This window comes from Alexandromys fortis, unplaced genomic scaffold (assembly GCF_014885135.2).
Source record: "Alexandromys fortis isolate MF-2015 unplaced genomic scaffold, M_Fortis_MF-2015_v1.1 scaffold_3, whole genome shotgun sequence".
Classification (NCBI taxonomy): domain Eukaryota; kingdom Metazoa; phylum Chordata; class Mammalia; order Rodentia; family Cricetidae; genus Alexandromys; species Alexandromys fortis.
This window is the reverse complement of record NW_026067909.1, coordinates 12,526,065-12,540,787: the sequence shown is the minus strand read 5'-3', so window position 1 is coordinate 12,540,787 and position 14,723 is coordinate 12,526,065. Positions and strand designations below refer to the sequence as shown.

The 14,723-nt window shown below is 48.9% G+C and overlaps 1 protein-coding gene across 7 annotated transcripts in view; it reads left to right on the top strand.

Annotated features, from left to right (window-relative positions):
• Positions 1–5,423, top strand: part of Ppfia1 (PTPRF interacting protein alpha 1) — an 84,171-nt gene extending 78,748 nt beyond the window's left edge. For 2 of the 7 annotated variants that reach the window (XM_050136961.1, XM_050136962.1), the window contains exons 25-28: positions 454–522; positions 1,641–1,806; positions 3,591–3,661; positions 4,509–4,657. In XM_050136961.1, coding sequence (XP_049992918.1) covers positions 454–522; positions 1,641–1,806; positions 3,591–3,649 — 294 coding nt within the window. In that variant the 3' untranslated portion in view covers positions 3,650–3,661; positions 4,509–4,657. Of the gene's footprint in view, positions 1–453; positions 523–1,640; positions 1,807–3,590; positions 3,662–4,508 lie in introns of all 7 variants that reach the window. The other 5 variants (XM_050136958.1, XM_050136959.1, XM_050136963.1 and 2 more) reach the window with 3 other exon arrangements.
• The last annotated feature ends 9,300 nt before the right edge of the window (positions 5,424–14,723 follow it).

The following is a 14,723-nucleotide window of genomic DNA, read 5'->3' as shown; positions in this document are numbered from 1 at the left end:
ACATAATTTGAAAATGAGCAGAAATATATAATATATATTATATAAATTGGCCTTAAATTTGTATCAGTAAACCAAGATCCATACCAATGCAAAGTATTTATCCAGATAGAGGAGGAGAGAGTAGGTGAAGTCAAAGAGATGCCATGTGGCTGCCATGCCCATGCACTGGTGCGAGCCTTGTGGTAAAATGTAAAATAATAAAAATGGGCTAATTTAAGATGTAAGAGCTAGCTAGAAATAGGCTTAAGCTATTGGCCAAGCAATATTGGAATTAATGTTTTCCTGGGTGGCCAGGAACGAATGAGCAGCCTCTGCCTACAACTTCCAATGACTTCCCCTCCAGTCTGCCCTCAGATTAGATGCAATTGTGTGTCAGGATTTCCCCAGCAATGGAACCTGCCAGCGTGCTTCCTAGTAATTGATGAAGGCTTTGTTGCTCTTTCATTGTTTCAGGCTCGAGCTGTCTTGGAAAGAGAGTTCAACAACCTTTTGGTCACAGGGACTGATCGAAGGTTTGATGAGGTGAGTACTCCATCTGATGTTTTTATTCTCTACTTTGTTTGCTGGGCATCTAACACCAAACCCCAACCCTCGTGTGCATGGAGTGTGCCCCGTTTCATCATCATATTTAGAACCATGTGGAAAAGCTGCTTAAGGAGTGTGGACCCATATTTGGGGGGGGGGGGGATACACACACACACACACACAAACACACACACTCTTGAGAGAGCTAAGTGCATCGACACTGTCTACCATTGGGCATGCCCAACTCAGAAAAGAATGGATTTTTTTGTTTTGTTTTTTTTTTAGTTTTTAAAGACAGGGTTTCTCTATATAACCCTCAATATCCTCAAACTCGTGGAGATCTTGCCTACCTCTGCCTCCAGAGTGTTAGAATTAAAGGCTTGCACCACCACCACCCTGCCAGAATAGTTTTAATAAAACTTTTTTTTTTTTTACGGTTTTGTTTGTTTTGAGAAAGAATCTTGCCTTGTAGTTCAAGGTGGCCTTGAACTTGGAGCATCGTGCCTTAGCTTTCCAAGAGCTGGGGTCGCATGTATACCCAATATGCCTGGCTTGCTGTTGGTTTTTGATGTCTCACAAATGGTTGTCAAGTCATAAAACTGGATTAAGCCTCAAAACAGTGTCTATCTTGTGTTCTGGGAAGAACTGGTCATTCTACCCCAGCCCAGAGCCTCGGTGCTTTGGGGAAAGATGTGTCTCAGAAATGTGTTTGCTCAAAACTGTTATTTTTTTCCTCTTGAAACCCATGACATCACATTATAAGGATTGTCATTGAACCTTGAAAAAGAATCTCTAATTTGATAAAGAGAACAGAAGCTATCTTGAAGAGGCCTTGTTGGCCATGTTGTAGTCTGTAGTCTGTGTGTCCCGTTTGTGAGGTGGTTTTTGTGTGACAAGTGTGGGGTGAGAAGGGCCACAGCCCAGGACTGGCCTCAGTTCTCCAACTGTGGCCAGAGCAGCATCTCCACAGTCCTTTTCTGCTGCAGATGGAACTAGGCAGGCAGTTGTGCTGTCAACGTGAAGGTTAGCTACACACAAGCCAAAATCTGGAGAGCACAGGCCTGGCTGGGTGCCACTTTTATTGTTAATTGGCATATGTCTCCTTGGTTTGCCAGGACGATGACAAAAGCTTCAGGAGAGCACCTTCATGGAGGAAGAAGTTCCGACCGAAGGACATCCGTGGCCTGGCCTCTGGCTCTGCAGAGACATTGCCTGCCAACTTCCGGGTCACCTCCTCTATGTCATCTCCCTCTATGCAGCCAAAGAAGGTTCAAATGGACGGTATGTGGTAGGCCCTGCAACCACCACGTGGGGAGTGTGAGCCCTGACTGCACCTGGGGCATTGGAGTGACGCTGCATGCTCAGGTGTATTTGTTGTTCAGCTAACCCTAACATTGGTTCCTCAAGATTAACCAAAGTAACAGAAACTAAGACAAATAAATCCTCATCTGATTGAATCTTAGGCTGTTTTCCATAAGGCTTAGTACTGTCTGTTTTGGGGCCGGGGTAGAGCCCATACTGTGAGATCAGACTCGACAGGCAACACAGGTGCACTTGCTGTAGTCACAGTGCTGAAACTACAGAGCCTGAGACAGGCTGTCTTTAGTAGCCTAGGTTGTCTTCAGATCACAGTAAGCCTCCTGCTTAACTTCCTGAATCCTGGAATCATAAGCATAAGCCACAACACCTGGCCAAGTAAATTGTAAATAATACAGTTTCCCTCCCTTTCTGCTATTTGTCAGTCACATATATCCCTGTTATAGGTCAGAGAAGACAGTTTGGAGCTAGGTGGGCCTACTGGTGTTCAGTCAGAAATGGTGGATGACAGGTGACAGAAGTCAGATGAGGTTTGGCCTTGCTGCTAGGAGGCACATGACCTTGAGCAGGTGTGTTCTTGAGCAAGCCTTCTGGTTCAGCTACGCGTTCCTGAGGAAGTTTTGATAATGGACAGCCATGTTCTTGAAGCAGCCAAACCTGAGCCCTAGCAGGCAGACAGCTCCTCCTTGCTGATGCAGGTGGTGAGTTAGTTGCTGGTCTGCTGGGATTTTTGTTCTGATTGCACAAACCAGAGACAGGCACATGAGCTACGCTTCACTAGGCTGGCTGCAAAGTACATGATGTAGAAAGCTCTGACTAGTTTGGCTGTGGTTCAGTATTGTGCTTCCAGGGGAGGGTAAAGTTTTTTCTGCTCACAGCAACTTCTTGAGAGCCAGTGTGAGCCTGGTTTGCCAGCCTAACTGAGAGTAAATGGTTGTATACAGGTTTTTCCTTGTTCTGAACCATACCTCTTGGTCAAGTACTAATGCTCTAAGAATAGGAGCTTAGAGAGAAAGAGCCTGGAAAGAGGAGTAAGAGTCTAGGGTGTGGGCGTGGCTTTCCCTACTCTCACTTGTGAGAGGGCATCTGCTGAGCACCAGCTGTGCTGAGGGCTTCTAAGGAGGAAAGGTGAGACACTGTGTACATGGCAGGCAAACCTTCCACTTGAGCCATCTGCAGTGGCTCTGAGAGTGTGGCTATGAGAATAGCCAGCTCTCTGTGCATAGACCCATCCTATCTCATAAGCCATCGGGCTTTTTATTAAATGGTAACCAGCAGTTCAACAGTTTCTGATGGAAACTGAGTCTGGCCATTGGTGTCCTAAGAGAAACTGCTGTCCTGGCCATCCTGCTCTTTCATGGAGCCCTTTGCCTTACGGGTGTAGCCTCAGCCCTTCCCACCTCTGTGTTCTTGGAAGTACAGTATTCGGGCAGAAGACATGTAGTACAATCTCAAGAGAAACATGGTAGCCTCTTTTGTAATTGTCACTCATGTACATGGACACCTGAAATTGTGTTTGTATTGCTTGCCTGTTGCTGTTTCTGAGTTAGCCACCAGTTCCTGGGCCCTCAGAGGGAGCTTCTGGGCCACCCTGGTATTCTTGACTGGCTCCTTCCCCAGAGCAGACTGTCTTCCTATCACTTGGGAAGTCTTGTCAGGTGTGGAATGTCTTTTTTGTCCCCTTGTGTGATGTTTAACACTAACTGCACGCTGTGTTTGCACGCTTCCTCCCTTGCCTGTGGAGACAGGTAGTGTGTCCGGAGCACAGAGGCTGGACTCTGCCACAGTCAGGACTTACTCCTGCTAGAGCCTCCTGCTGGTGAGTAGAGAGCTGCTCCCAGGTGTCCCCGTACAGTACAGTACAGTGGGGTACTTCGTGTCTACCTGGCTTTGGCAGCTTTGGACTAGGAGAGCCAACTGCAGTTATTTGGGAACTGAAAGAACACAGCTCCTGGCGCTTGGCACCACACAGGTGCTGTGGTGGACAGTAGCCACATAAAATGAAACAGCTTTTTCTCTCTGTCTCTGTCTCTCTCTGTCTCTGTCACTCTCTGTCTCTGTCTCTCTGTCTCTCTCTCTCTGTACATGTGTACACATGTGAGTGCATGTGCCAGCAGAGTCCAGAAGAGGGTAACAGGATCCCCTAGAGCTGAGCTCTCTCCAGCTCTGCAGACTTTAAGTTCTCTTGCCCTAGGTGTTGGCTGATGTCATGAAGGGGGGCAACAGTGAGAACAGTCCTCCACACTGGTGTGACTCTTTCAGCTGCTCAAATTAGCACCTATGTGTGGCATCTGCTGTTCTGTTTAGTCAACAGGTGGCTGATGATGTGAACTATGGCTCAATATAGAGGGCTGCTGTTCAGCATACAGCTGCATTGCTGAGTTCAGCTTTAGTGGTGGCCACCTGTGTCCAGTGCTCCAGAGCCATTTTTAAGGGTGGGCGTCCCCTAGGTCCATGTCTCCCTCATCTCTCTTTGCTCCTGAGCCCTCTCTTTCCAGGGTGCTATTCCCCTGGGATCTGGGAGTGCTTTTTGGAAGGAGGGGGGCTTTTTTTTAATTAGTATCATGAGACACATGCTTGGGGACTGGGCATAGGTCACAGGTAGCAGTGGGGCAGCCCTTTGTTGCCAGTGTGTGCTGAGAGGAAGTGTCTGTGCTTGCTTCCAGTTTACCCGCACTACTTCTACAGATGACGACACCATGGCAGAGACAGGCAGAGCTTGGTGGAGCCCCATCTGGCAGCACTTGCTGTATGGACCCAAGATATTTTATTACAGAGTTTTTAAACTTGTGGGAAAAAAAAATCACAAATACCATAGAGAAAATATTTTAGAATTGACTGTTTCTTATATTTATGTAAACTTACACTTCCTCATTTATATAGTTATGTACTCTTTCATGTATATCCAGGCTATAAATATCCTTTTGAGTCAGTTCATGTTCTTATACCTAATTTTAGTCTTTTAAATGAATGTACTGTAATGCTTGTGTGTAAATCTGAGCAAATATAGGGCTTTTGTAAATTATGCATTTACTGTAATTATTCCTGTTTAATTTTTTAATGATGAATCCGACAGAGGAAAGGATTTTGCTACGTTTATAAAGTCATCATGATACAAGCCATGTGCATTCTCCTCTACCCAGCTCTGCAACAATCATTCTGAAACAAGCAGACTTTATTTCCAGACTTTTTTCTGTCGTATTTTAATGACTGACCTTAATTGTACTTTTTCTACAAGAAATCTCAGCTTCCATTAGGCTTGGGACGAATGGTCAGGACTCTGTGAACAGCCCTTAGCCCTGGCCACATCCCTGGCCCTGCTCTGGACATGGGTCGATTGTCTTCAGAGATTGAGCAGGGCCTTGAGCTAGGAGCAGCACTCTACAGGGGCAGGGTGACTCATCACCTGCGGACTGAGCAACCTAGAGAACCTTGCAGCTGCCTCCCTGCACTCTCTTCAAGGACCAATCACCATGGGCAGGTGCTCATTTCCTGACTGGGGCAGAGCAGGTGAAAGCAAGAAACCTCAGCGGAGCAGGCAGCCTGCAACTCCAATAAAGGCCTTATTCTTCTTGTGTAAACTGTCTTTTTACATTTATTTGTAAATGTCTTAAGAATGGACCTAGTTGTACACTCATAACTGTCTTGGCAACCTCCTCACTGACTCTGGTGAGTTAAGCCACAGGGCTCAGGCAGACACGTGCGTATTTATTGTGTAGCTGATGTGGGAGAGGCTTTTATATTTGCTTTCTGCTTTTAATTCATCTGGACAATTGGTTGTTCTGTTTTTCTGTTAATCGTTTGTGACCCTCTCAATTATATAACAAAGTCTGTGCAGTTGACTTCTGAACTGTTTTTATCACAGTGTTATTTATTGCTTTTTTCAATAAAGTCCCCAGCATTTTCCACTGCCAATTAAGAATGCGGTGAGCAAGCGTCGCCTGCCTTATGCTCTACTGAAGGTGGAGAGTGGGCAGTGGCATAGGGCTGGAACAGTCGGGGGAACCCCCGGACAGAGATGGGGGCTTAAGCCATCTAAGTCTGTAAGGGTCCTCCATCTAGGGCATTGGCTGGTAGCCAAGACACATACGTGCCTCTGTGGGATGTTCCTGCATTGCTGCTCCTCCCCTCTGCTGCCTTCCAGATATGGTTCTATCCTCTTGCCCCTCTGTGTTGTCAGCAGGGCTTTGTCTCTTCTGGCTGAGGATACCTGACTGTGGTAGCTTTGCCCCAGGGGACAAAGGGAAAGGACAGGCCTAGAGGCTTTAGGCAGTCACTCACACACACACACACACACACACACACACACACACACACACACACCAGGCAGCTCCACCAGACTCGCTGTGTCCCTTCAAGACTGACCACCTTCAGCACGAATACAGATTAGGATCTTCCTGCCCCTCCCAGCACAGCACTGCCTCCTGTTTACAACCTACCTGATGACCTGTGCCACAGGCTTCAAACCCTTACTTACTTGAGGCGACTGTGGGGGCCAGGGAGATGGTTTAGTGGGTAAAATGCTTGTCTTGCAGGCCCAAGGACCTGAGTTTAGGTTCCCAGACCCCACATAAAAAGCTGAACATGGTGGTGTGTTTGTGATGGAGACGGGTAGATGTCTCAGAGCTTTATGACTGCTTCAGAACTCCCAGGTACCATCTGGAGAGGTACCTAAGCACCTCCTGCTCTTCCAGAGACCTGGGTTCAATACCCAGCACTCACATGATAGCTCACAACCCTCCAACTCTAGTTCAGGGGTTCTGATACCTGCTTCTGGCCTCCACCGGCACAGACACACAAAGTAGTACATAGACATAGGTGCAGGCAAAACATTCACACATTAAAAAGGTTCCTGGAATCCTTGGTGGTTTTATTGGTGGTGATAGTTGAGAAGTAGAATGAGCGATCGTAGCAGTTTCCTTTCCAACAGTACTGCATTGCTCTGTGTCACCCATGGTGGGTATGGGGACTACAAGCATCCCTGGTCTCATTCTGATGCTGTCACTCACATGAACCCTCCCATTATTGAACCACCCACAGTGAAGCATACGTGTAATCCCAGGACTAGAGAAGCTGAGCATAATTGCAGACTCATGGTCAGCTTTGAGTTGCAATAAAAACTGTCTCAAAAATTAAATAAGTAAATGGCCCAAGTCTAAAGTCAAGCACTCATAAGGCCGAGGCAGGACTGTCCAGAATCCAAGGCCAGCCTGTGCTACACAAGTCCCAGAACAAACAAAACAAAACTCCAGGATGGTATCTAACTACATTGAAGGCTAACCTGGGCTACCTAAGTTCTGGGCCAGCCAGGTTTACATAGGGAGACTGTCAATGAGCAAAAGTAAGGACCTTGCCAAATATAGTAGTGCACATCTGTAATTCGGCTAGGGTTTGATGGGACACAGGAGGCTCCCTGGACTCTTAGAGGCCAGGAGGTCTGGTGTAGCCCACAGAGAATAGCAAAAAGACCACATAAGGATAGAAAATACCCTTCCCAGGGGCTGGAGAACTGCCTCAGCAGTAGAGGACCCAACTTTGGTTCCCAGCACCCACATCAGAAAGCTTAAAACCATCTTTAACTCCAGCTTGAGAGACCTGACACCTCCTGGCCTCCGGGGGGCACCAGCACTCCCGTGCATCACACTGAAACCATACACAGGAACACAGGAGTAAACAAAAACAACCCACAGCTTCCTTAGCCTGTTTCCCAGCAGATGCTTTCAAGGTAATTATGGGTTTGGATTAAAAAAAAAAAAAAAAAGGTTTCTCTATAAATACCTTCCTAGAACTCGCTGTGTCGACCAGGCTGGCTTTAAACTCAGAGAGATCTGCCTGCCTCTGCCTCCTGAGTGCTGGTCTTAAAAGTATGCACTACCAGAGCTGGAAAGATGGCTGGCTGCTCTTCCAGAGGACCTGGGTTCAGTTCCCAGCACCCACGTGGCAGGTAGCTGACACAACTGTAACACCAGTTCCAAAGGATCTGGTGCCTTCACACGGGCATATATGCAAAACATCAATGCACGTAAAAGATGGCTGGAATAAAGGTCATTTGTAAAAATAAACTGCACTATTCTGCCTGGCTTTGTGGGCTTTTATTGTTAGTAAAGTCTGCCTGACCTAAGCTAGGGTGACAAAAATGGTAGAATAATCGCCTAACATGGACATGAGGATTTGAATTCCATTCCCTGCAACACACACGGAAAGTTTTGGTTTGGATTTATTGTTTTAAGGATTTATTTATTGATTTGAAACAGGGTTTCTCTGTGTATCCCTGGCTATCCTGGAACTCACTGTAGGCCAGGCTGGCCTTGAACTCACAAGGATCCACCTGCCTCTGCATCCAGAGTGCTGGGATTAAGTGTGCCACCACCACCCAGCTTTAAAGATTTGTTTTCAATCAGAGAGGGAAATAGGGAGGGAAAGGTAGGTGTGTGTGTGTGTTCAAATGGAGGCCCAAAGAGGGTGTTGCATGAGCTAGAACTGAAGTTACAGACAGTTGTGAGCCTGCTATTGTGGCTACTGAGAACTTGGGTCCAGATCTTCTGGAAGAGCAGCAGGTGGCCTGTTTTTCAGTTTTGTTTGTTTATTTATTTGTTTATTTGAGACAGTTTCCCTATGTAAACCTTGCTGGCCCAGGACTTAGGTAGCTCAGGTTAGCCTTCAATTTATTACAAATTTAGCCACCATGCTGGAGTTGTGTTTTATTTATTCTGGGATAGGGTCTTGTTGTGTAGCGCAGGCTGGTCTTGGATTCTGCGGGGGCTGAGGTGCCCCCTGAGTGCTTGGTTTATAGACTTGGATCATGACATCTGGCTTCCAAAGCCACTATTTCCACTCAGGATTGGTTTTCTGGCATAAGGGCTGGTCCATTCTTCCCAGCTCCTTTGCACTTGAGCATCATCTTGGAATGAGATGGACGACCTGGTCTCACGGAGTCACACATACTTCACCACCTATTGGCAGGGGTGGTGGGGGATGGGCTGTGGCTTCTGCCACAAGAAAAGTCACAACAAGTCCAGCGTTTCTGGATGTGTGTGTGTGTGTATGTAAGACGGTCGTTCTACACAGTCCCGGCTGTCCTGGAACTTGCTGCTTGGGTCAGGCTGGCTTCAAACTCAGATTCACTTGCCTCTGCTTCCCAAAAGGAAATTAAAGATGTGTGCCATCTTGTCTGTCCTGTGTTTTAATGTTTTGACCAGGACCTTTCTATGTTACCCAGACTCCTAGAACCTTCCTGCCTCAGTCTTCCCAAGGCTGGAATCACAAACCTCCATCACCAACCATGGCTTAAGACCTTAAGAGCACAATTGGTCCAGGAGCTGACATCAATGTCACAAGGCTAAGGGCTGGGTATCTTCAGAATTGGCTCTTTCAGAGGCTCGCAGACTTCTGTGTACTGTCTCTCCTGTTCTTCTGCATTCCAGGACTCCTTCCTGGAATCTCTGGTCTTATCTTACTGGGGCTGTGCCTTGGAGGATGCAAGCTGCTTGGCCCCAAAGACAGACAGTTGTATACTTGCAAATCCCCATTACTTCCACTTCTCCTTTGAAAAGTTGGCATTCTTACTATTTTATTCATTATTGAGTCAAGTAAGAGCTATGTGACTGGGGAGATGGCTTTGCCAGAGGTGATTATAGCGCAAGCTGAGAGCTTGAGTTCAATCCCCAGCACCCACACGATAAGCCAAATGGTGTGCAATGGGAATCCCAGTACTGGGGATGTGAACAGATGAACTGAGGACTGCAGAGGTGGATGTGTGGCTAGATGGGTGGGTGGGTGGGTGCATGCTTGTTCGACCTCCCAGGAGCCGCACCATCAAAGAAAAGTCTCTCTCCTCCAGCAGTCATCAACTGCCAATAGCTCCTTAGCTGATGATGGGAGACCTGCCTGTCTCCACTCCATTCTGGAATGTTGACTGGTGTAATCTTGTGCAGGCCAGCGCAGCTGCTGTGAGTTCGTGAGCACAGCAGTCCCATCATGCCCAAAAGACACTGCACTGGTTCTGCTGACCTCAGCTTTTGTGAATTATGGGAAGGGACAAGTTACACACTAGTTGACAGATCTTAATTGGCTTTGCTTTGTGAGCCTAGAACATAGGAATACTTGACTGTCAAATGGGCAGGTCTTTGGGGTGGAGGGGGAGAGAGGCTCCCCCTCCTCTGATGGTAGTTTTGAGGTGCTGCACCCCAGACAGAGAAGAAACCAAGACACCGAGAAGACTGCTTATTGTACTAGCATGTGAGTCCTGGGGATTAAACTCAAGATGCTAGTTTTAGTGGTAGGCACTTTTACTCCCTGAGCCCTAACTATCTGCACATCTTATTCTGAGCTGTTCCTTTGTGACAATGCAAGAGGGTTTTTTCTTTTTAATAGGACTAGGAAGTGACCTATGTTTTTTGCTGCTATCTCTTTTTGTTTTTTGTTTTGTTTTTTTTGAGACAAGGTTTCTCTGTAGCTTTGGAACCTGTCCTCAAACTCACTCTGTAGATCTGGCTGGTCTTGAACTCACAGAGATCCGCCTGCCTCTGCCTCCCAAGTGCTGGGATTAAAGGCATAGGCCACCACCACCCAGCTGTTACTTCTTTTCTTAGAAGGGTAAGTAAGTAACTGATTTTGAGGTGTGCTCTCATCATGGTTCCCAGGCTGAAGGCATCTTCTTGTCTCAGCTACCCCAACACAGGGACTCAGACAAATACCATTGTTCCTGGTTTAGATATAGATCTTGACTTTTCAGCTTGAGGACGTGGAACTTAGCTTGAGTGACTCTAGTTTAATTTTTAGCCCCACCTGTTGGGCACAGTTCAGGCTCTTAGTATAAACGATGCCTGTAGTTTTTATGTAACAAAATGTATGAGATCATGTTTTTATTTTAAAACCAAATGCTGAGGAGATGGCTTAGTCGGTGTTTGCTGTGCAGGTATGAGGACCTGAGCGTGATCCTCAGAACCAAGGTGGAAATGGTGGGTGAAGTGGTATACACTTGTAATCCCAGCACCAGAGAAGCAGAGACAGGAGGATTCCTGGAGCTTGCTGGCCAGCTAGCTTAGTCCACTGGGTGATCTGCAGGCCAGTGAGAGACCCTGCCTCAAAACAAGCAGGTGAGCGTCCTGAGGAAGATGCCAGAAGTTGTCTTTTGACTTCTGTGTGTGTGCTCACACACTTGAATGCACACCTACATACGTATACCTACGCATATGGAATCTCTGGCACCTGACATCTCTTGTTTCCTTCCTGATCTACCCTCAAATTTGACAGGTTAGCTTTTTTTTCTCCCTTGTAGTGCCAGTGTTGGTAGGAGGGCCTTGTGCATTCTAGACAAGCACTCTTGTCACTGAATTATAGCCCTAACCTCCTTGCTCCTTCTCTTCTTCCTTCTGAAGGGGGGGGGGAGGGAGAGAGAGAGAAAGAGTCAGTCCCTGGACTAGACTGGCCTCTAAATGATAGAGATCCATCTGCCCCTGCTGTATTAGTTAGCTTTGTTATACAGTGCAGGAGCATCTGCCTAGGGACAGGCACAGTGAGCTGGTCCTCCTGTGTCCAGACAATCGTGTCCACAGAACAACCTGTGTAAGACAAGTCCTCATTTGAGACTTTTTAAAGGTGATTCTATGTCAAGTTGGACAGACAGGTAGATGGATGGTTAACAGGAAGGTGTATAGGTGGTATTGGTTGTTTTTTTGTCAACTTGGCTCAAACTAGAGTCACCTGGGAAGAGGGAACCTCAGTTGATGAATTGCCTCTGTCAGATTGGCCTGTGGGCAAGTCTGTGGGGGCATCTTCTTAATTAATGATTGTTAAGGAAGCTCCCAGCCCACTGGGCGGGATGATGCCACTCCTGGGCAGGTGGTCTTGGGAAAGCAGGTTGAGCAAGCCAAAGAAGCACTCCTCCATGGTCTCTGCTTCAGTTCCTGCCCTGCCTAAGTTCCTGTCCTGACTTCCCTCAGTGAAGGACTATAATTTGAGTCAAATAAGCCTTTTTCCTCTCCAAGTTTCTTTTAGTATTTTGTTTTTGTTTTTTAAATACCAGCAATGAGAACCCTAACTGTGGATAGATGGAGGGATGGATGAACAGATGGGTGGTAGATGAGTAGGTGAATGGTAGATGGGCAGAAGGACAGACTGGATGGGTGGGTAGATGATTGACAGGTGAGTGGATGATGCTGTGCAGACGCATGCATGGGTGGAGAGCTGCACGGTGGTGGATGGGTAGATGCATGGATGCATGGCTAAGAGGTAGGCGGAGGGTAAATGTGTTGGACAGGGGAAGACAGGTGTTTCTAAGTCAGCTCCCTTTAGTTGACTAGCATCCCAGCAGCATCTCAGAGGCTTGCTTCCAGGATCTGGGAAAAGGGATAGGAACACGGGGCGTGTTTTGCCTGGTACGGGGCGGGGTCTTGCGTGGCCCCGGATTCAGCTCCGCCCCCACGGAACCGGAAGTGAGCAGGCGCTGGGAGCGGCGGGGCGCGGCGGGATTCTGGCGGACCTGGCTGACGCGGTGAGCGGGGGATGGGTGTCCTAGAGAGCTGCAGAAGGGGCGAGAGGGGGGTGGGATGGGTTGTCAGGGTGCAGGGCCTGGGCGGGGGGTCGGAATGTGGGGCCGGGACTAGGACCCGGGTCATGGATCGGAGTGCGGGGCAGGGGTTGAGGCCCAGGGGTACAGGGCCAGGATCCTGGGATCAGGGCCTCAGGGTGCAGGACCGGGATCCGGAAGCCAGGTTTCAGGACCAGGACCGAGGGTTCGCGCTGTGGGGCCGGGATTGTGGCTTGGGGGTCGGGTCCGGGATCGGGGGTCGGGCTCCGGGGTGTATGGCAGTGATCATGTCTCGGGGTGCAGGGCTGGGATCGGGTGTCGAGGTGCAAGGCTAGGATCGGGGGATCGGGGTCATGGCCAAGACCCGGGTTTCGCGGTGTGGGGCCAAAATCGGGAGGTTGGGGTGCGGAGCTGGGATCGCGGGTCGGAGTGCAGGGTCAGGATTGGAGGCTCAAAGCCCCTGGTTGCAGGGTCGGGATGGGGTCGGGTCCGAGGTTTAGGACTCCGGTGCTGGGCTATTCGGTCATCCGTGGAGTAGCCAGGGTGCAGAGTGGCCCGGGCTCTGAGGGGGCGGGGCGTTTGCTCTAGAATTCCTGGGCATAAAGGAAGGGGTGGGGTTCCCGGGCAGGATCCCAGGATCTAGAGGTGAGGTGCGAAACCAGCTTGGGGTGTTCTGGGTCAGAGTGCATAGTTAGGGGTCTGGGGAGTTAAAGTACCTGGACCTAAGAACGGAATGGAACCCTGAGGGCTGGGAGAAGCTGGTGGGGGTGGAGAGACTTTGGTTGTAGAATCTAATGGAATGGTGAGGGCCTGGGGGAAGTTGTTGGGCCTGGAGAGCCTGAAGTTCCAGAATCCAATGAAATTATGAGTGTCTGAGGGCCTTTGGGAAGTAGGCAGGGTGGGAAGCTAGTGTTCCAGGGCCTAGGAGGATTGGGGTCCAGCCCTCTGGGCTGTGCTGGGAGGCTAGCATCAGGGGACTGGCCTGGACACTTGAGAGAAATTTGCAATGGGGTCAGTGGAAATCCAAGCTGCTAGCTTGCATCCTGGAGCTAGGGAGCCTGGAATCCAGCTGCCCCTCCTTCTGGGTGTATGCCCAGTCACTGCATCGGTGGTTGGGCCCGGTCTTTCCCCCTGTTTCCTTTTGGTCTGTGTGAGGGGTGGGATCTTCCAGCCAGGGAGAAGGGATTCCATTTTGTACCCAGTCTGCCCTGAGCCATGTCAGTAGCCTGATCGATCCAGCATTTCCTCCCCATCCAGTAGGCCCCCACGGTCAGCGCATACAGCCCTCCTGTCCACCAGGGGCCAGGCCACCGAGGATCTGAGGACCCGCCTCAGCACCGATGCCTCACCCAGAGTGAGTCACCAGTTCAGGCCCTGAGTCAACACTGCTTCTCTCTTTGGCTGAGAGGGTTTTCACCAGAAATTCCAAGGAGGGAGAAGCAACTTTAAGTGGGAACTTCATACAGAATGCAGAGCTGGTACTAGCTCCCTGGGAACTAGAAAAGGAGCCTCTGCTAGAGCACCTTCCCCCTTAGAGCCTTTTCCCCAATGCTTCCTCTTCTGTTGGCATTGAACCCTGGGCCTCGCTAGACAACTTCTCTACCCAGCCGCAGCCCCAGCCCGAGAGCAGACCTTTAATTGAGGCTTTGTGACAGTGGTACCTCTAACACCTTGTAAATGCCAGGGGATGTAATTGGCCCTTCAGATCTTCGTCCTGTTAGTTTGGAAGGCACCTGGTGGAACTCAGCATTATCCTAGTGCCCTCACCTCCCTGTTTGGTGTCCTGGGCATGGTTGTGTCTGCCTACCAGCTTGTCTCTTGGTGGTGTCCCTGCACAGGCTAGCCCACTCTCCGTGGCCTGCCTTTGCTGGCCTCATTAGGCACTGGGGGTGGGGTGGTTGGTATCTCCATGACTGCTCCTGGCCCTAGCCACTTTCCTATTGTCTTTGCTCTGCCATGCTGTAGATATCAGGTTCAGGCCCTCAGGATGGAGGATTCCTTCATCCTGTGACTGGGTCCCTTCTGGTTGAGCTCTGTGCTGGCTGTGCAGTGGCTTTCCCTGTCTTTGTATGTGGTCTTTGTACTTGGCCTTTGCAGTGGCTTTGTCTATTGTTTGAATCTTTTTTTTTTTTTAAGATTTTTTTATTTATTATGTATACAACATTCTGCCTCGATGTATGCCCACACGCCAGAGGAGGGCACCAGATCTCAGTACAGATGGTTGTGAGCCACCATGTGGTTGCTGGGAATTGAACTCAGGACCTCTGGAAGAGCAGGCAGTGCTCTTAACCTCTGAGCCACCTCTCCAGCCCTGAATCTTTTTTTTTTTTTTTTTGTATCTACTTTATTG